Source organism: Acomys russatus, chromosome 4, assembly GCF_903995435.1.
Source record: "Acomys russatus chromosome 4, mAcoRus1.1, whole genome shotgun sequence".
NCBI classification, from domain to species: Eukaryota; Metazoa; Chordata; class Mammalia; order Rodentia; family Muridae; genus Acomys; species Acomys russatus.
The window spans coordinates 26308281-26328185 of NC_067140.1; the positions used below are offsets into that span (position 1 = coordinate 26308281).

The following is a 19905-nucleotide window of genomic DNA, read 5'->3' on the forward strand; positions in this document are numbered from 1 at the left end:
TACTATGAAAAGAAAACAGAACTCTTCAAGATAAGTGCTAAGAACAACCAAGAAAATACAACAACAACAACAAAAATCCCAGGACCCAGGGCCGCTGTATCGGGCCTGCCCACCAGGACACTTTTGTTGTGTTTTGTATGTAGCCCAGACTAGCCTCAAACTCACTACACAGCTGAGGCTGAACTTAATTTTATGATGCTCCTGCCTCCACTCCCCAAATACTGTGACTACAGGCATGCACAACCACACCTGACTGGTTTTTTCAGTTAATAGTTTTTAAAACATAAAACTTACCTGTAGCTCAGGGGGTAAGGCGCTATTGTGGGTTCTGCTTGAACTAATCTTGACAGCCTTGCTGGAAAATACAGCACAAGGTCCATTTCACTTGCAGAAGAAGAATCAAGGGCCAGACTAAAGGACTGTGTTGGCTACAGTCTTATTCTAGGTCACCCCCTCCTGCATAGGCCTGATAACAACAAACACAGGCGTATATGTCTAGGCATAGTTTAGGAAATAACACTGGCAAGGGCTGACTACATGATGGTATTAACTTTACAGAAATAAGTTTCTGATTGCTAAGTGACAGAAGTATTAGCAGCTTCATTTTAGGGAGTCATCTCTTTTGCTCCTTTGTTTTCTGGCAATTTTTATAAAACGAGTCTATAAGCTCAATTGGGGGCTAAAATTTCCCATTGAAAATGTTGAAACATTTTAAGTAACTGTGAAAATGGTTTTTATTCCTTGCCAATCTAGGAATATGCCTTTTATGTATGCGTGAATGTATGTGTGTGTACAGTATGTGTGTATGTGTGTGTGTGTATGTTAAGTGCTGTATTAATGTATGTGTGTTATATTAGTACTTTTTGAAAGAAAAGAACACTTAAAAAAATGTATCATCCCAAAACTCCAATCTGAAATGTCTTACATTAAGAATTTCTTGAATGTTGTGTATATATTTTTAAGAGCACTTTGTGAAATAGTTTGTACATTTATTTCCTAATTTATACATGATTTTGGTGTTAATATATTTAATGATTAATAATAATGTTTATTTAATGTTTTGTTCATTTTTATGTAATTTTGTGGGGGAAAGTGACGCCAGCAGTTCTTTTTCATAGACTGTATTATAGCTTTTCTTCTGTAACATGAATGTTTGGGAAGTCCTAGGCTCAAATGAACCCTTCGTGCAGGTGTGGTTTACTGTGTTTTGTTTTTTTTATGACTCCTACTAAAGGCCAGAAAAGATGCAAAGGGAGATTTGGAAATCGCTGCTCATTCTTCCTCCTGTTTCCCAACATCCGTTCCACACTTGAACTTGAACCAGTGATGATGAGGTTTTCAGATGTGCTGACAAGCACCTGCTGCTGGAGCTATGGCTGGACGGACCTCTCTCCAGACTTAGCATAGCAGTGGGCCGACAAGGGCTTGGACCAGGATGGAGTGTCTTCCTTTCCTGTAGTCCAGTTTTCAGGCGTGGGCTTCAGAAACGAGCGCCCATTCAAACTTGTAAAAAGAGGAAGACTTTCCATTTCATTAAAACATTTTTTTTAGCCATTACTTCATTTCTGTTTATTAAACAGGTTAAATCTGTCTTATTTGTGAACGAAGTACAGTTTTAAAGCACCCTATCTCATTTTCACCGCTTTTTGTTTGGTTGACTGGTTTTTGGTTTTGTTTTTCAGACAGAGACTCTTCTATGTATCCCTGTCTGGCCTGGAACTCAAGAGTCCTCTGCCTGTTTCCCGAGGTTAGGATTAAAGGTTTGGGATCCCACCTGCCTTTTTCCTGGCTTCGTTGGACAGGGTCACTGTGTACCCGGGGCTGGGCTGGAATTGACAGTGATCCTTAGGCCTCGGCTTCCAGAGTGCCCGGATGCTGAACAGCCTTCGGGGCTTTAGGAGCCTTAGGGGCGGTGCCGCGCCTTCACGCGGTGTGCATTGCGCAGGCGCCGCCAGAGCCCGCCCCGGAAACAGTCGAGCGGCCGGAAGTGGTAGCTGCCGGGAGTCGGTGGATCCCGGAACGCGGCGTTCCCCAGGTGTGCGTTCTACGGCGGCGGGCGGCGGGCTGGCAGGGCGGCGAGCACCGTGTGCCTTGCCGTACGCTCTGTTGAGGAGGGCCCGTGCGACCTGAGCTGCAGGAAGTTGGTTTCTGAACGATTTGTTCTTAGCTAGAGCGTGGCGGCTCGCGCCCGTAATCTAAACACAGGGGAAACTGAGGCAGGAGGATTTCTAAGAGCTCGAGGCCTGCCTTAGGCTAAATAGTGAGACCATGGACAGAAAACAGTGGCAGAAGCTTCTCCTTGCCCAACTCTTTTTGGAAAGCTTTATGGATGCGCTCCTCGGGTGGAGGCTCCCTTATGAGACGCAGGCGCCTCGGGGTGCTGCCTGGCTCTGGGTGGTTGACTTATCCTGAGTCCCAGCCTCCACTGCGTTATGTAGGGGCATTCTGCACACTGAGGACCGATAGAGGTAGGGGTGCGGCTAGGCTGGTGCTCTGCCAGAGCAAACGGGAGCAGTTCCGGCGCTGTCAGGCTTCCTACCGCGATGCGAACCAGTCTCGAGACCTTGAGTAGTCCTGGGGGGTGGGGGAGCGTCGGCCCGTCTCACAAGGCCCCATAGGGCAGGCACCAGGCAGCAGCGTTGTTGAAAGGAACACATGGTTTATTTTTGTTTTTGAGACAGGCTCTCCCTGTGTAACCCCTGGCTGGCCTGGAACTGTCTGGCTTTCAGAAGCCCTGGGATTAAAGGCATATGCCATCACACACACAGCAGGAACACTTTTTTTCTCTATGTAATTAAGTTAAAAAAAAAAAAAAAAAAAGACATGTAATGTGAATTGTCAAAGGACAAAAATACTCTGGTTTCTACATATTTTTCACATGATAAGTGAAGTAGATCGCAAATATATGTAATGAAATGTAGCAGAAACAGTAATGCCCCTGTGGGATTTAATATCGTGCAGCGAAATGAAAACAAAATGCTTAGGATTAAATTAGTCAGCTGTAAAAGCCAATTGAAAGATGAGTGTTGGGTAAGCACACAGCACGCCTCACGTGGTTCTATAAAAGAACAACACTAAAGAAATGCAAACTTTTCTCAAGAATGGTGGGGGGCGGCGCTTTGTTTTGTTTTTTTGGGACAGTTTGTGTAGCCTTGACTGTCCTGGACTCACTTTGTAGACCAGGCTGGGCTTGAACTCACATCAATCTGCCTGCCTCTGCCTCCCAAGTGCTGGGATTACGAGGGTGTGCTTGTATGCCTGCCTTTCCCCCGCCTGCCTTTCTCATTTTTAAAGACAGGTTTTCCTGTATCTCTGGCTACCTGTCTGGCCTTGAACTTGGTATGTAGTAGATGATGACCTTGAATTTTTGATCTGGTCACCTCCACTGCCTAAGGGCTAGAATAGCTCCTAAGTGCCTGGTTTACGTGGTTCCAGGGCTCCAGCCCAGGGCTTGGTACATAGGAGGAGAGCAAGCTTTCTCCCACCTGAGCTATACCCCTCTCCCACGCTGCTAGGGAGGGGGTTGTTTTTGGTTTTCTTTTTTTCCTCACTGGAGACGTTTGCGGCCAAATTTTCAATCAGTTCAGTGAATACACTGAAATCAGTATAGAAGAACCTTGGCAGTACCTTTTGTGCACAGTACCCAGGAGCTCAGCATCCTGTGTAGCAGCAGCGACATGACCTTTTTGCACTGCAGCACCGTCTCCACGTGGGAAGCTCGTATACAGCCATAACTCATCTGGCTGTCATGCTTCAGACCCTGACTGTCCTCGCTGGTCCAGCAAAGGCAGTGCAGAAAGGGAAGTGAGGTCTAGGTTCCCGCTGCAGGGGACTTTCTGTGATGGCAGTGTCGTGATGCAGCCTGCCTGGGATAGCCCTGTGTGGCCTGTGGCACTGAAGGACTCGGTTCTTAACGCTTTATTTACTCTTTTGTGTGTGTGTGTCTGTGTCTGTCTGTCTGTCTGCCTAAGAGCAATAGGTGCCTCGCTCGCTCTTTCTTTCTTTCTTTTCGAGACAGGGTTTCTCTTACAGTCCTGGCTGTGTCCTGGACTCGCTCTGTAGACCAGGCTGGCCTGGAACTCATAGAGATTGCTTCCCTCTGCCTCTAACCCTAACCCTAACCCGGGTTAGGTGTCCTTTCTTATTCTGTCACTCTCTTTCTTATTTTCTTGAGGTCAGGTTTCTCACTGAGTCTGGAGCTAGCCAGGCAGCCAGCAGGCCCCATATAGGTGTGTGGTCACCCCAGCTTTTTTTTTTTTAAAGATTTGTGTGTATGAATACCCTATCTGCATGTCCACCTGCACTCCAGAAGAGGGCACCAGATCACATTCTAGATGGTTGTGAGCCACCATGTGGTTGCTGGGAGTTGAACTCAGGACCTCTGGGAGAGCAGTTCAGTGTAACTGCTGAGCCATCTCTCAAGCCCCCTCACCCAGCTGTTTAAAAGAGTGATGGAGTCCCAAGTCCTCCACAGCAAGGATTGCACAGCAAGGATTCTTGTCCTCTGAGTCATTGCCTCGGCCCCATTTTATTTAATTTTAACTTTACCAGTCCCAGGTGGCTGGTAGACACTGGGTGAGACAATGCAGACATAGTGTTAGGAAAACAATTCGAGACCGAAAGGCAGGGAGAAAGCCATTGAGTTTATTTGCTGGCAGGGAGCCACATCCCTCAAAGAGTCCACATACAAATTGAAAGTGGGGAAAGGAAGGGACTGTGGTGTCACACACCGTTGGTCTCAGCACTTGTAGGTAGAGTGCCAGGCCAGCCAAGGTTACACAGGGAAACCTCGTCCCCAAACCAGACACTACCACCACCCCCGGAAAACCAAAACGAAACAAAAAACCCAGGAAGCACAGAAAGAAGGAAACATGCCAGAGCAGGCCAGGTTCTGAGTCAGGCTCCAGGTGGCTCTGCAGCTGTCCCTGACCTTTGGGGTTGGCTCTTCCAGTGCTGGGATGGTGGACAGCTGTGCCTTGCAGATTGAGCTGCCAGTGTGCCAGCAGGTGCCCATAGCAGAGCCAGGAACTCTGCTTTTCCCTGGCCCACTGTGTCCGTGCTATACTCTCCCCTCCTAAGCAGCAGTAGACCAGGACGTTGCTGGGTTGTTCATGTTCTTCCCCTCAGTGTCTTCCACTGTGAGGTGGGAATGATGAAAGGATTTGCTTCACAGAATTTTTATGTAGACAGAATGAGTTGATCCCTGGAAACCACTTTAACAGGAACAAGGTTGTACACTTGTGCTGCAGCAAACGGCTGCTGCTTGCTTGCTTGGTTTTTGAGGCAGGGTCTCGTGTATCTCAGGCTAGCTTTGCGCTGTGTAGCTGAGGCTGGTCTTGAACGCTAGCAGGCCTGGCTGCTTGGTTTGTTTAGATAGCCTTACTCTGTATGCTCTAGCCTGGAAACCCTTACATAGCTTAGACTGGCCTCAAAACCAAGGAAACCCTGCTCCCTCAGCTCCTAAGTGCCAGGATCACAGACATGAGCTACGGCACCTGGCTCGTGTGTGTTGTTAATTTATCTCCGGGTGGGCAGCGTGTGACTCAGTGTTAAGGAGCATTTATTACTATCTCAGAACACAAGATTCAGTTCCCACAGCACACACTGGTGCACCCGTAATTCCAGTTCCTGGGGATCTGGTGCCCTCCTATGACCTACGTGGGCACTGGGCCTTCATGTGATACACATACATACATGTGGACAAAACACTCATAAAATAATTTGCAAAAATATTTTTAGAACTGGAGAGATGGCTCAGAGGTTAAGAGCACTGGCTGTTCTTCCAAAGGTCATGAGTTCAGTTCCCAGCAACCACATGGTGGCTCATAGCCATATAATGAGATCTGGTGCTCTATTCTGGTATGCAGATGTACATGCAGGCAGAACACTGTATGCATAGTAACGAAATCTTTTTTTTTTTTTAATTTTTTAAATTTGCATTGCTATTTTGCCTACATGTATGTCTGTGTCAGGCACCCTGGAACAGGAGCTGTAGACAGTTGTGAGCTGCCATAGTGGGTGCTGGGAACTGAACCCAGGTCCTCTGGAGGAGCAGCCAGTGTCAGCCTCATAAAATAAAAATTTTTATGTATTTTTAATTTACCTTCAAGTGCCTTTCATATGTGGCACTGGATAAAGAGGGTTGCCGCCTTCTTCTTCTTCTTCTTCTTCTTCTTCTTCTTCTTCTTCTTCTTCTTCTTCTTCTTCTTCTTCTCACCTCCCCACCACCACCTGCATTTGTTTTTTGTTTTTCAAGACAGGGTTTCTCTGTGTAGTCCTGGCTGTCATGGAACTTGCTCTGAAGACCAGGCTGGCCTGCCTGCCTCTGCCTCCTGAGTCCTGGGCCTGGAAGTGTCTGTGTGTCTGTGTGCCTGTCTATGGGTGTGATGCAGAGAGCAGATTTCAGTGGAGCCCAGAACAAGGTGTTGCAGTTCCTGGATCTAGACTCCAAATGGTTAAGCTGCCTGGTAATGGGTGCTGGGGACTGCCTGCAAGAGCTGAGCCAGCTCTAGCCACGCAGCTTCCCCACACACACACACCCCACCCCGCACATTAACACCTGAAAGCATGTAGTTTGAATGTGGGCATCCTTATCTTCCTAGGTCTCAGGGGTAATACTCATGCTTATCCATGTAAAGTATGCCATGGCACCTTGCCAGGTGACATTCCTTTCCCATCCTGTTCACTGAGGCATTGGTTTCTATTGGGGGATGGTCTGATGTATTTTGATACTAATTACTGCTTACTGTCTGTGTAACCACCTTTTGTTTAATAAAAAGCCATCCAACCTAGACAGGACAAAAAAAAAAAAAAATAGGTGGGGCTAAAAAATTCTAAACAAAAAGACTGCCACAAGGAGAAAGGAGAGAAATCTAAAGTGAAGAGAGAAAGGCCACCATGGGTTAACTAAAAAAACAAAAAAAAACCATACATGGCTGGCAACGTAGATGGAGAATACAGCCCAAATAAAAAACATTAACAAGTATTTAAAATTATAAATAAAGGGTAGCTTGATAAAAGTTACTAAAAACATGGATTAAGACAGAGATCCCATGCCTGCCCCACTATTAGAGGTAGTTTAAAAGATTAATATCTGCCCTGCCCCAGGTTAACTAAGACTATTTTAAAGTATAGCAAGTGTCTGTGTCTTAATTAATTACTAATACTAATAATACATGTAACTTAAAAACAGTAGGTTTCCCTACTGGGTGTCAGGAAGGCCCTACCATGTGCCATGGCATGCCAGCCAGGACGGAGCTGCAGAGATGGTCTTGTGCTCTCATAGCAGACCCTGATGGGTGCTAGCCTGGGGTCCCCAGAGCAGCATGCTGCCCTGGAGGGTACTGGCCTCTAATCTCTGTGTGAAAGCTAGGTTTGGGTTTGGATTTAGCATTTACCAGGGGAATGTACTGCCAGGTCTGAAGTTTGGGGATATGTTTTCCAGAAAATGTGATTTCTTGAGATGTAAGGTTGTTTGTTCATGTGTTTGTTTGAATTTAAAGATATGTTCATTCAGTTGCCAGGCAGTTGTGACACACACCTTTAATCGCAGGACTAGGAAGTCAAGAGCAGCCGGATCTCTGAGTTTAAGGCCAGCCTAGTCTACAGAGTGAGTTATGGGACCTTGTCTCATAAAACAATTTTAAAAAAAAGAAGGAGGAGGAGGAGGAGGAGGACTGGAGAGATGGCTCAGCAGTTAAGAGCACTGACTGCTTTTCCAAAGGTCCTGAGTTCAGTTCCCAGCAACCACATGGTGGCTCACAACCATTTATAACGAGATCTGGTGCCCTCTTCTGTCATGCAGGTGTACATGCAGGCAGGGCACTGTATACATAATAAAAATAAATAAATTTTAAAAAGAAAAAAACGATATGCACATTTGACACAAGCTATTCAATGAGTTTCAGAGTACCACATATAAAGCACATAGAAATTCCTTTGTTACTTCTGTAAATGTAGTTGTTCCAAAGTAATTTACTTTAAAAAGAATACTTTCTTAGTCAAGACTAGGGTAGTAGTTCAGTGGTTGAGTATTTCCTTGAGTGTGTGGGCCCTGTGTTCAATCTCTGGCATTGGAGAAATTAAAACAAAAACAACCTTTCAGAGGGCTCAGAGGTTAAAAGTATGGCTGCTCTTACAAACTAGGGCTCTGTTCCCAAGACAAAGCTGGCTGCTCACAGCTATCTGTTTCCCAGGGCGCTGACACCTACATCCTGTACCCACAGGAACTAGGTGTACACGTGCGTGCATGCGTGCACCACACATGCATGTAGGCAAAACACCCATAGCTGGCACACACCTGTAATCTCAACACTCTAGGAGGCAGAAGCAGCAGATTTCTGTGAGTTTGAGGCCAGCCTGGTCTACAAAGCAAGTCCAAGACAGCCTTGGCTACATAGGGAAATACTGTCTCAAAAAACCAAAAGAAAAGAAAGAGTTCTATGTCTGGATCGACACAGCAGAAAGAGTAAGTGAGCCGCTGGGCCTGGCTTGAGCTTCTGAAACCTCAAAGCCTCCCCCCCAGTGACGCACTTCCTCCAAGAAGGCCACACCTCCTAATGGTGCCACTCCCTATGAGCCTATGGGGCTATTTTCATTCAAGCCACCATACTATGAACTTTTAATTTCCAACAGAACTGTGTTGTGTGTGTGCGTGTGAGTACATATTTCAGGCAGATTGGTGCAGATGTAACCTGACTAAAGGTGTAAGTATAGACTGTTGGGGGAGGAGAGAGGAGCAAAGGGTGTCTGCGTGCTCCCTGCTATATCCATCAAAGGTCTGGGAGCAGCAGTGTTACACACTGTCCATCAAAGGTCTGGGAACAGCAGTGTTACACACCGTCCAAATGTGGGTCCATGGTTCCTGGAGGTGAGGCTGGCTGTGCTGCAGGAAGACTCGGCTGCACCCTATGTGCTGAGACCTACAGTGCAAGCCAGGAGGATCTGAAACTTCAGGATGGACTTCTGGCCACACTAGGGATATTTGGAATCTCAGATGGAGTACTGCTAACAGCTGTTGCACTGACCTAAGATGACGTGTGCATAAAATAATAAACTGGTGGTGTATGGTGGCGCAGGATTCCAGGTGTCTCCCTAGGTCCCTATGAAGTAGCCAGGCAGAGAGGCCCTTGCCCAGGAGTGTCCCTCCCTGTGGAGCCAGAGCATGGCCCAGCTTGCCGTGTGCTCAGTAGCCTAGCTCTCCTGTGGCCTAAGGGCTTTGTAGATGTTCTAGCATGGAGGCACACCTTTACCTCCCTAGCTGCTGCTGCTGCTGCTGCCACTGTGTGGTGGAGGCTCACGCATCAGAGCTGCCTGGTCCCCACCCTGAGGCTTCTAGAGCACACATCAGCTCATTAGAGCAGAAGCCGCTTGGCCTCAGAGGCCCTAGTCAGATGCCCCATCACTCTCATCTCTCAGGAAATTAGAAGGATGGGGGCTGCGTGCGGAACAGAGGCCTGAGGCCGCACAGCTGCTGCTCATTGTGTTCACAGTAGGACAGAAGCTACAGGGCACCCGTGTTGCTTGGCTGGCCTTGCCCAGCCTCTCCACTTTCAGGTGAGGAAACTGGGGCAGCAGTTGCAAAGGTGACCTTTGAGTGTGTGGCTGCTGTTGTTCAATATTCTAGTGTTCCGGTTTAACAGGGTTTAGCTGCCCAAGAGCACACTGTTCAATAAAATTTAGCAAATGACTTTCTCCTCCTCTGGAGGAATTCTGACTTGAGGTAGATCCCTTTTAATAATCTCACCAAGTAGGTACCTTGTATTCTCCAGGGTGATTGACTCACCATTGCAAGAGATTTAATTATCTAAATACTGTGTACACAGATCCTGGCCTGAGCGCAGAGAGGCTGGGGGCACCAGAAGCCCCATGCACTCTGGGGTCCAGCAGATCAATTCATCAGTCTGCTTGTTTTCCTTGGCTGCTGCCATATGCCAGGCTCTTCTCTAGCTATAGTGTGAAGTTCATGTCTAACCTCAGTGCCTTACTGGATCTTTCTGGTGTTCTTGTTAGGGCCATGATAGCCTCCCGGCTTCTTTTGGCAAGGTCTTCCACTGTGTTGGAGGGTGTTTTGAAGTGGGCTTCATGCACACAAGCTGACCTCAAGCCCGGCCAGCTCCTTCCACTACAGGCATCATCTAGATTGCTCTCTGTGGCCGTTGTAGACCACGCTAAACACCGGGAGCCCTCTGGAAAGAAGCTGCTGTCCGAGAAAAAACTGGTAAGTGTCAGCCTAGGGAGGACACTTTTGAGTTCCCTCCTCTCCCCCTCCCCCCGCCCCCAAAGTGTGCCTGTCTGTGTCTATGTGTGCTATGTGTGTGCAGCCTAGGGAGGACACTTTGAGTTCCCTCCTCTTCCCCCCCACCCCCGCTGTGCGGTTTTGTGTGTGTGTGTGTGTGTGTGTGTGTGTGTGTGTGTGTGTGTGTGTGTGTGTGTGTGTGTGTGTCTTACTCATGGAGGTCAGTATAAAGGCCAGGATCCCTTGGAGTTACAGACAGTTGTGTGCCACCAGATGCAGATGCTCTAATCCAAACTAGGGTTTTCTGGAAGAGCAGCAAGAACTCTTAACCGCTCAGCCATCTCTCCAGCACCAGCCTTTGCAGTCTCTATCCCACCATGGCTTGTCTTGACTGTGCAGCTGAGGGCTGAATGGAGCTCTTAAAGAGGGCCCTGTGGACCAAAGGCTTGCCAGCAGCACAGGAGGGTCAGGGCCTGATTTGACTGATTTGGGGTATTAGGGCTAGAACCCAGGGCTTTTTGCATGCTACCACTGAAGATCTCCACCACTGAACTGAATCCCAGCCTTAAAACCTTATTCTAAGGGCTAGAGAGATGGCTCAATGATAAGAGCACCGCCAGCTCTTCAAGAGGACCTGAGTTCAATTCCCACTACCACATGGTGGCTCACAACCATCTATAATGTGGTCTGATGCCCTCTTCTGGCATGCTGATAAAGCACTCATAAATAAATCAACCTTTTTTATTTTTAGTTTTCTTACATTTCTTTTGATTTGTTTTGTTTTGTTTTAACCTTACTCTACTTTTTTTGAGGCAGGTACTCATATCACCCAGGTGCTCTTTAAACTCCTGATCCTCCTGTCTCCACCTCCCTAGTGGAAGGATTACAGGCATGTGCTACCGTGCCTAGTTCTTGTAAAAGTACTTTTACATGTGTTTATTTATTTGCAGTTAGGTGTTTTTGAATGTTCATGTTCTGTTTTGAACCTAGCTGGGGACTAGGTATATCTTAGTTTTAAGTTCTTTTTTTTTAATTTATTTATTTTCATTTTATGTGCATTAGTGTTTTGCCTGCATGTATGTCTGTGTAAGGGAGCCCCTGGAACTGGAGTTACAGACGGCCATGTGGGTGCTAGAAATTAAACTAGGATCCTCTGGAAGAACAGCCAGTGCTCTGAACCATTGAGCCATCTAGCTAGCCCCTAGTTTTAAAGTTGGGTTTTGATTTTTGGGTTGTTGTTGTTTTGCTTGTTTTTTGTTTGTTTTGAGACAGGGTTTCTCTGTGTAGCCTTGACTTTCCTGGACTCACTTTTTAGACCAGGCTGGCCTCAAACTCACAGAAATCCACTTGTCTCTGCTTTCCTGAGTGTTGGGATCACAGGTGTGTGCCACCACGCCCAGCCTAGCTTTAAGTTCTTTAATAGTTATAATGAGCAAGATGCTGTTTATTCATTTTTTGTTTGTTTAATGCATGTGCAGGTGTGTATGCAGGTGCCTGTGTAAATGTGTATATGAAGGCCAGGGGAAATCTCTGTGTCATCTCAGGAACACTATCTACCTCTTGAGATAGAGTTTCTCATGTTGACCTAGAGCTCACCAGTCCTGCCGTGGTCCTCTGCTCTCTGCTGTACAGCACTAGGATTGCATGCCACCATGGAAGCTCTGGGGAATCTATCCAGGCTGTTACCCACTTGAGGCAGCTTTTTCCTGACTCTACTGCCCTTGCAGGAAATTTCTATTCTGTTTACCAGAACCTTTTATGATCTTGGTTTGGTTTGGTTTTGGTTTTGGCTTTGGTTTTTCGAGAAAGGGTTTCTCTGTATAATGGCCCTGGCTGTCCTGGACTCACTTTGTAGACCAGGCTGGCCTTGAACTCACCTCATTTCCACCTCAGTGAGGGAGCTCCAGATGAGCAGCTGAGAAAAATCCCTGCTTCTTAGGGAAAAGAACTGTGGCAGCTAGGCTGAGGGGCACAGCACCGAGGCTGTCTGCTCCTGGCAACTCGTGCTTGAGCGGGGTCCTTCCTGGAGGTCTCCCACCTGTGCGTTCCCTGTGAGGCGGAGTCTGGTTATGTTGGTACAGTGCGAGCGCTCATTGCTTTTGAAGTAGCAGCTTGTGATTCTCCTCAGGGTGCTGCCAAGGAATCCTGGGTGATTTTTGGACTCTCTGTTTATTTTTGTAGTACAAGGCATCAAATCCAGGACCTTGCACATGAGGAGTCAATGCTGTCCCGCTCAGCTCTACACCCCACTGGGCTTCTTCTTTTCTTCCTTCCTTTCTTTCTTTCTTTCTTTCTTTCTTTCTTTCTTTATTTATTTATTTATTTATTTTATATGAGTGCTTTTTCTGCAGGAGAGGGCATCAGATCACATTATAGATGGTTGTGAGCCACCATGTGGTTGCTGGGAATTGAACTCAGGACCTCTGGAAGAGCAGGTGGCGCTCTTAACCACTGAGTCATCTCTCCAGCCCACTTCTTTTCTTAAAGACAATCCAATCCTGGGAACTGGAGTGATGGCTTAGTGGTTAACAGCACTTACTATTCGTGCAGAGGACTTGGGTTTGGTTCTCAGCACCCACAGCTCACAGCTACCTGTAATTCCAGTTCCAGGGCATCTGGCACAGGCATTGCACACACATGGTACAGACACACATACTCAGGCAGACACACACATAAAAAAATGAGTATTTTTTAAATCTACTGCTGAGGACTGGGGAAATGGTTCAGCAGTTAAGAGCACTGTCTGCTCTTCCAGAGATCTTGAGTTCAATTCCCAGCAACCACATGGAGGCTCACAACCATCTATACTTGGATCTGACGCCCTCTTCTGGCCTACAGGTGTACATTCAGATAGAGCACTCATATATGTAAAATAAATATTTAAAAAATTTAAAAATCCACTGTTGAGGATGGAGGAGGAAACTATAACAGAAGGATGAGCTGGTCTGTGAGTGTCGCCAGCACGTGTGTATGTGTGGCACATGCATGCCTGGTGTCCACAGAGGTCAAAAGAGGGCTTCACGTGTCCTAGGATTGGAGTTACAGATACTTGTAAGCCGGCTGGGTGCTGGGAATTGAACCCAGGTCCTCTACAACAATAGCAAGTGCTCTTACTGCTGAGCCATCTCTCCAGCCCATATAGTTAATTCTTACTCTTTCACTGTACACTGCATTAAGTGCCTAAAGAGAACCCTCCTGAAAAGGGTCATGCCTGCTTTTCTGTGATTCACACATCAGCCCTCAGGTGGTACCATGGAAAGTAGTCTCTCCTCACAGCTAAAGCCTAGGCGATGTCCAAGGCCTCCATCTCATTCCATCCTAAGCAGCTACAGCAGCATTCCACAGGGAAAGACAGAGCTCGTGTTTTAGCAGTGCAGTTCTGTTTGAAAGAAGCTGGGAGGACACTGTGTTCAGGGAACATTTCCTAAGCAAGCTGTGCTCTCCAGGTTAGAATCGCTGTGTCCCCTTTTGAAGCATGCATACTATACCAGCCACCCGCTGCTGTCTGCAGAGATTTACATCAGCCCTCAGGTGTGAGGACCTGTAAGAGCTGGGTCGTACCTGCAGCTTTTGGAGAGCTCTGTGGTCACGCTAGCATGGCTAACCTCTCATGTTGGTAGAGAGGCATGTAGCAAGTGGGTGCCTATGTGTCTGGGTGTTCCCGTCTGCGTGTGTGTGTGTGTCTCCCAGGAGGGCTCCAGGGTTGCTAATGTCCTCTGGTACTTCTGCTCTCTGTAGAAAAGACATTTCGTGGATCACCGGAGAGTGCTGGTCCGTGGAGGAAATGGAGGCTCTGGCATGAGCTGCTTCCACAGTGAGCCCCGCAAGGAGTTTGGAGGCCCTGATGGCGGGGATGGAGGAAATGGTGGACACATCATCCTGAGAGGCATGTGCCCTAAGAGCAGCTGCCGGGGGGGGGGTGGGGGGTGGCACACACAGCGAGTACAAGTCCCACCTCATTGACTTGCCATGCATGTGATGTGTAGACAGCATTCCTATGAATTACATGAGGTCATCATCAGTGTGCCAAGGCCAGCAAAACAGATTGTTTCCCGTCAGGAACCTCATGACAGCCTGTGTCACAGGGTCAGAAAGTGCGCAGAGGGCCTGGGTCTGAGCATGTGCTTGGCATGAGCACTTGGGAAGCTGGGCACACAGGTCTTCACAGCATGATCAAGTTAGCTGTTTTCTTTCTTCTTCTTCTTTTTTTTTTTTTTTTTTTTTTTTTTTTGGAGTTTTTTGTTTTGGTTTTGTTTTTTGAGACAGGGTTTCTCTGTGTAGCCTCGGCTGTCCCGGACTCACTTTGTAGACCAGGCTGGCCTCAGACTCACAGTGATCTGCCTGCCTCTGCCTCCCAAGTGCTGGGATTAAAGGCGTGTGCCACCACGCCGGGCTTGGTTTTTTTCATTCTTGTTTTATGTGTGTAGGTGCTATGCCTGAGTGTATGTCTCTGTATATACCACATGTGTGTCCTGCAGAGGCTATCAGATCTCCTGGAACTAGAGTTACAGACAGTTACAAGCTGCCATTAGGTGCTAAGAATCAAGCCTGGGTCCTCTAGAAGAGCTGCCAGTGTTCCTAACCACTGGTCCATCTCTTTAGGCCCTTGGTGACTCTGTGTGTGTGTGTGTGTGTTTAATTGATAATAATTGCATTCAGTTCATATGGTGATGCCTTCTTGTTGCAAGTTTGAGCAAGTTTCAGGCCAGCCAGGGCACAGGACTACATAGTGAAAGCCGGTCTCAAAAAACAAAACAAAGCCAGGCGTGGTGGCGCACGCCTTTAATCCCAGCACTCGGGAGGCAGAGGCAGGCGGATCGCTGTGAGTTCGAGGCCAGCCTGGTCTACAAAGTGAGTCCAGGATGGCCAAGGCTACACAGAGAAACCCTGTCTCGAAAAACCAAAAAAAAACAAACAAACAAACAAACAAAACAAAGCCTGGTGGGGAGGATGCACACCTTTAATCCCAGCACTCGGGAGGCAGAGGCAGACAGATTGCTCTGAGTTCGAGGCCAGCCTGCTCTACAAATCAAGTTCCAGGATAGCCAGGACTGCTAAACAGAGAAACCCTATTTAAAAAAAAAAAAAGGAAACAAAAACCAAAAAGATCATATTCTATTTCAGTTAGAATAATGAAGAGTGTGGCAGGCCAAGCCAGGGGAGGGAGGGATGACATATGAGGCCACTGTCCTGCTCAGCAGCGGCATTGGCTGTGTTTTAACACAAAGGAACACGAGATTTCACTCTCACCCTAGTTGACCAGCAAGTCAAGTCCCTGTCATCAGTCTTATCCCAGTACCAGGGTTTCAGTGGAGAAAATGGTGGCAGTAAAAACTGTTTTGGGCGAGGTGGTGACACCCTCTATGTCCAGGTAAGCTGAAGAACTGGGGTGGGCCTTATTCCCTTGGGTCTGTGGGTGACTAAAGGCACCTGGCTGGGAACAGAAGTGGACAGCGGTCTGTTTTAGGAGTCACATTTCCACACAGATGCCTTGGCACTTCTTCATGCCATGTTGCTTCTGACCCACCAGTGTAGAGGAGTGACTCTCCCTGAGTCTAGGTGAGGGCAGCACACCCACATGGGGCTACACTCTCAGGCTGGCTCCCTGGTGCTTGGTTGGTTCTGATACTGTAGAAATAAATACTTTAGAAGTCTGTCTTTGAACTTGTAATCCCCCTGCCTCAGCCTCCTGAGTGCTGGAAGGCAAATGTTACTATAAGAGCTTACTTCTTGTGCAGCATGGGGCATATAACTAGCCCCATAAAAATCTTTTAAGGGCTGGGACATTTTTTTTGTGCTGGTGACTAAAGAGTGGTTAGCAGTGACCCACCCATCCTCTTCCTGGCTGGTTATAGAACAGAGCTTGGTGGTGGTGATGATGATGACGGTGGTGGTGATGATGGTGTTTTTCAGGTTCCTGTGGGTACCTTGGTGAAAGAAGGAGGTGAGATCGTGGCTGACCTATCTTACCCAGGAGACGAGTACATCGCTGCACTGGGGGGTGCAGGGGGGAAAGGCAATCGTTTTTTTCTGGCCAATGACAACCGTGCCCCTGTAACTTGCACCCCTGGACAACCAGGTCAGGAGCGGGTTCTCTACCTGGAGCTCAAGACAATGGCCCATGCTGGGATGGTGAGTTCTTGACTGTGTCACACTCTGAGGTGGAGGGTCCCTGATGGTCGGGTACGCTGCTACCCAGGAGAGAGAATGGTAGCTATTATTAGTTTCCCTGTGTGTATGCTGCTGCTGAGCAGGAGCCTGCACACTCACCTACCCCAGCCCAGACCTCTATCTGTGCCAACTGCTGGTGGCATTGGCAATGTCCCTCCCTGAGGTCACACAGTTCTTTTACATTTTTTCTAGGTTGGCTTCCCCAATGCTGGGAAATCCTCTCTCCTTCGAGCCATTTCAAACGCAAAACCCGCTGTAGCTTCCTACCCCTTCACCACCTTGAACCCTCACGTGGGGATCGTCCACTATGAAGGCCACCAACAGGTAGCAGGTAGAACCTCTGAACCCCTTCCAGAGGATGGGTTTAAATGGTCTAGTGATTCAGGAGAGCAATTATGTAACCCCTTAGTTTAGCTCCCACTTAAAATGAGACATTGTTTTCCCTGATTGAAACAATTTTAATGAGTCTGTTCTCTGTCAAAATCGTCCCCTCCCCTCCCAGCCAAGAAACCTGATCTCTTCAGTTGGGAATTGTAATCTTGAGTGTGGAGCCTGAGGAGAGGGCTGCCTCTTGCCTTCCTCCTTCTCTCCTGTGGAACTGGGCGGCGTCAGTCATGCAGACAGCATGTGGTTTTAAAACCTTTCCTGTACCATTTTTAAGAGGAAAACTTTTTTCCAGAAGATAATGTACCCATTAAAAATAGCAAGCCTGCTGGTAAGGTTATTCGTACAGCACTTTATATCTGCAAAGTGCACGATAGTGATTTGTGCCCATAATCAAATTATCCATAGAATGCAGGGAGCCATCTCCCTATTTTGAACTATGTTTGAAGCCTGGGAGACAGGAATATGCTAAATCTCCCTCATTAGATTGATCCACCATGCCTGTCACCCAAATATTTCAGAGCATTTTACAGATCTGAGGGCTGAGGTGCCTTGGTGTCACTTGGCCCTGCTGAGTCACCTGGGGGTGGATGAATGGCTTCAATTTCAGCTGTTCCTTGAAAGTTGTAGGACATGAGATCTGGGCCAGAGGAGGTCTCCCTGAGGGGAGTCTCCTGACCCCAAGGTTGAGAGCGGGGGACCCTGACCTGACTGTGAGTTCTTCCCTCTTGCAGTGGCAGACATCCCGGGCATCATCCGAGGCGCACACCGCAACAAGGGCCTGGGGCTCAGCTTCCTCAGGCACATTGAGCGCTGTCTCTTCTTCCTGGTCGTGGTGGATCTGTCTCTGCCTGAGCCATGGACTCAGGTTGACGACTTAAAATTCGAACTGGAGAAGTACGAGGAAGGCCTGTCTGAGAGGCCTCACGCCATCATCGCAAACAAGATCGATCTCCCGCAGGCCAGAGCCCACCTGCCTCAGCTCCAGGCCCACCTGGGACAGGAGGTCATCGCCCTGTCAGCACTGACAGGGGAGAACCTGGAGCAGCTGCTTCTACACCTGAAGGCGCTACACGATGCCCACGTGGAGACCAAGCTGGAGCAGGGCTGCCAGCCTCTCAGGTGGTAGTGGGCACAGGGCGGTGTGCCCCGGCGGCCAGCATGGTGCTAGGCCACAGGAAGCAAAGGCAACCCTGTTGGAAAATGCAGGCCGCTTGAACACAGAGAGAAAGTGCTTAGAAATACATGAGAGTGTCAGTGTCTCTGTTTCCCCACCTATTTGGGGCGCCTTCCTAGAGTGCCCCCTCCCCTCAGGCCCAGAGTGGTGGAATATTCTGTGCCACCTGGTACCTGAATTGCTCTCAGTGCTTGGTGTGCCTGTCACCCTTGCTGACTGGGTGCTGGGGTTGACTCATTTGTGCTAATTAACACCTCATTAGTAGGAGGACAGTGCTGCTGGCTGAAGGTAGCAAACGCTGCTGCCAGGCGGCCTGGGCAAACAGCAGCAGAGCCATGGCTGGGCTGCTCACATGCAGCAGCATTTGTGACAGAGCGTGGGGATTGGGTCTGCCCCATAGCCCTGCAGAGCGGCTGGGCCCCACCCCCGCCTCGGTGCTGTTGTCTATTGTGCCAGCATGTCAGGCAGGCAGGGTGCAATGGCCATACTTTGTTCTCCAGTGCCAGCTGACTGAGGAGAACAGTGAGGGCCGGCTCCTTCCCTGTTCTCAGAATGCTGTGCTGAGCTCTGTGGGGGCCGAACACCAAGGCAGCTTGAGCTTCACGACTGAATGCACCCAATATCCGACCCAGGCACGCAGCCTCTGGCTTGCATCAAGGATGCGCCAGCAAGTTGTCAGCCAAAGGAGATGTGAACTTTAAATTGCTGGCATTGTTCCTGATAGGTGGCTTCAGCTTAGCATATATAGAAGAGTGGCAGGGGACCTGTCTCTGGTGACAAAGACTGCCACAACTCTGCCCTGCCCTGTCCAAAGGCTCAGCTCACCAAAGCTTACCTGAACCTGGGAGTCAGCACCAGCTTTTTCTTGCCAAGTGGGGCTGATTTGCTCCTCTAGGCAGCTCGGTCTAGAAAGTGCCCCCAGGTGGTACGGGCTGGGGTCTGCAAGTCCCTGAACAGGCCCCAGGGAAGCTGCTGCCATAAGGTGGCCCTGGGGCCTTAAAAGTGCAATGAGAAGACAGAGACAAGAGGCCTCATATTTTGGGGAGACCCCTGCCCTAGGGTGAGGTTAGTCATACTTCTGGCACATGGGCAAGTCCCTCTGTGTGTTGGGGTGGGGCTGCTGGAACAGCAAGCCTGCCCTCAGCTCTCAGGAGCAATTCCATTTTGATCTGCAGCTGGAACACGGGGTCCTTTTCCGAGAAGCTTTATTCTAATGTCTTATAATTTCAAAGGTCCTGGCGTTCTGGAGGCCAGGGCGGGTCTCGTGTCTGGCTTTCCCTTTCAGGCCACCGCAAAGGGTTTTGTAGTCAGGCCAGACCTGAGAGCATTCATTATCTACCACCAGCTTTCATCTTTGTGACCACTGTGCTCTGGAGCCCTCAGAATGCCTCCCTAGGGCCTGGAGCCCTCAGAATGCCTCCCTAGGGCCTGGAGCCCCCAGAGCTGCTGTATGTCCTGGGAACCAGCATCAGCCCTTGGCCAGGACTCCGTCACACAGGCTGCTGAGGTCCAGGCCAGGAGGGTTGGGTTTCTGAAACTGGTCTCCTCCAAGCTGGTGTTCTTGGAGAGAGAAAACTTGATTTGGTCCCTCCACAGAGGCTCCTGGTCTCATCATTGGGTGAGGGACGAGTGCAGGCCATAAGAAAGCTCATTTAAAGTCACGTGATTGCTGCATACATGTGGCACTAACATATATGTAGGGGAAATGCCTATACACAAGATAGTAAGTAAAAGGGCCCGAGTTCAATTCCCAGCACGCACATGGCAACTGACAGCAGTCTGATTCCACTTTCAGGAGACCCAGTGCCCCCTTCTGGACTCCAAGGACACTGCATGCATGTGGTGCATAGCCCTACACATGCAAGCAAAACCAATACACATAAAATTAAAATAAAATATATGATTACAGGCTGACGTGTGGCATGGTGGTGAAGTA

At 48.5% G+C, this 19905-nt stretch overlaps 1 protein-coding gene across 1 annotated transcript; it reads left to right on the forward strand.

The window, feature by feature from the left end:
* The first annotated feature begins 9460 nt into the window (after positions 1-9460).
* Mtg2 (mitochondrial ribosome associated GTPase 2) lies at positions 9461-18048 on the forward strand. Its single transcript, XM_051143939.1, has 7 exons — positions 9461-9555; positions 10012-10219; positions 13976-14123; positions 15493-15608; positions 16151-16369; positions 16601-16739; positions 17527-18048. The coding sequence occupies exons 2-7, from the start codon at positions 10016-10018 to the stop codon at positions 17919-17921; spliced, it is 1221 nt and encodes a 406-aa protein (XP_050999896.1). The 5' UTR covers positions 9461-9555; positions 10012-10015; the 3' UTR covers positions 17922-18048.
* Positions 18049-19905: the final 1857 nt, after the last annotated feature.

What these genes read in the sequence shown, in the direction of transcription:
- Mtg2 (XM_051143939.1), top strand. Translation starts at nt 10,016, where the DNA reads ATGATAGCCTCCCGGCTTCTTTTGGCAAGGTCTTCCACTGTGTTGGAG. An exon ending in TGCTGTCCGAGAAAAAACTG is followed by an intron (nt 10,220 to 13,975) that starts GTAAGTGTCAGC and finishes TGCTCTCTGTAG; the next exon opens with AAAAGACATTTCGTGGATCA. An exon ending in GTGACACCCTCTATGTCCAG is followed by an intron (nt 15,609 to 16,150) that starts GTAAGCTGAAGA and finishes GGTGTTTTTCAG; the next exon opens with GTTCCTGTGGGTACCTTGGT.